The following is a 261-nucleotide window of genomic DNA, read 5'->3' as shown; positions in this document are numbered from 1 at the left end:
ATCCTCTTCTTCCAGGTGAGCCCATTTCCCTTGGTGACGTAATGCTCTTGAACGCTGTTCTAAGACCAACAGAACAGCGTGTCCATGTCAGTGGACACCATGAGACTTAGTTTCCGTGGATTCAGACTTCTCTAATCTCTGAGTGAGAACCAGGAAATGGAAGACTGAGGTTCATTGTTCAGTTACAAAGACCAATCCACACAGGAAGGTTTGCATGGGCTTTAGCTCAGGCCAGAGTTTCCCAAAGCCACGTGGGCAAAC

The 261-nt window shown here is 47.9% G+C and overlaps 1 protein-coding gene across 1 annotated transcript in view; it reads left to right on the top strand.

The window, feature by feature from the left end:
- Nucleotides 1-3: 3 nt before the first annotated feature.
- The window catches only part of Clmn (calmin), a gene marked incomplete at its 5' end in the record, with an annotated part of 33,263 nt that continues 33,005 nt past the window's right edge, over nucleotides 4-261 (top strand). The window contains one exon of the mRNA XM_008837578.3: nucleotides 4-15. Within this exon, the coding sequence (XP_008835800.1) occupies nucleotides 4-15 (12 nt within the window). The remainder of the gene's footprint in view (nucleotides 16-261) is intronic.

Source organism: Nannospalax galili, unplaced genomic scaffold (assembly GCF_000622305.1).
Source record: "Nannospalax galili isolate Female #2095 unplaced genomic scaffold, S.galili_v1.0 scaffold978, whole genome shotgun sequence".
In the NCBI taxonomy this organism is placed as follows: Eukaryota; Metazoa; Chordata; class Mammalia; order Rodentia; family Spalacidae; genus Nannospalax; species Nannospalax galili.
The sequence above is the reverse complement of the archived record's forward strand: the minus strand, read 5'-3'. Positions and strand labels throughout refer to the sequence as shown.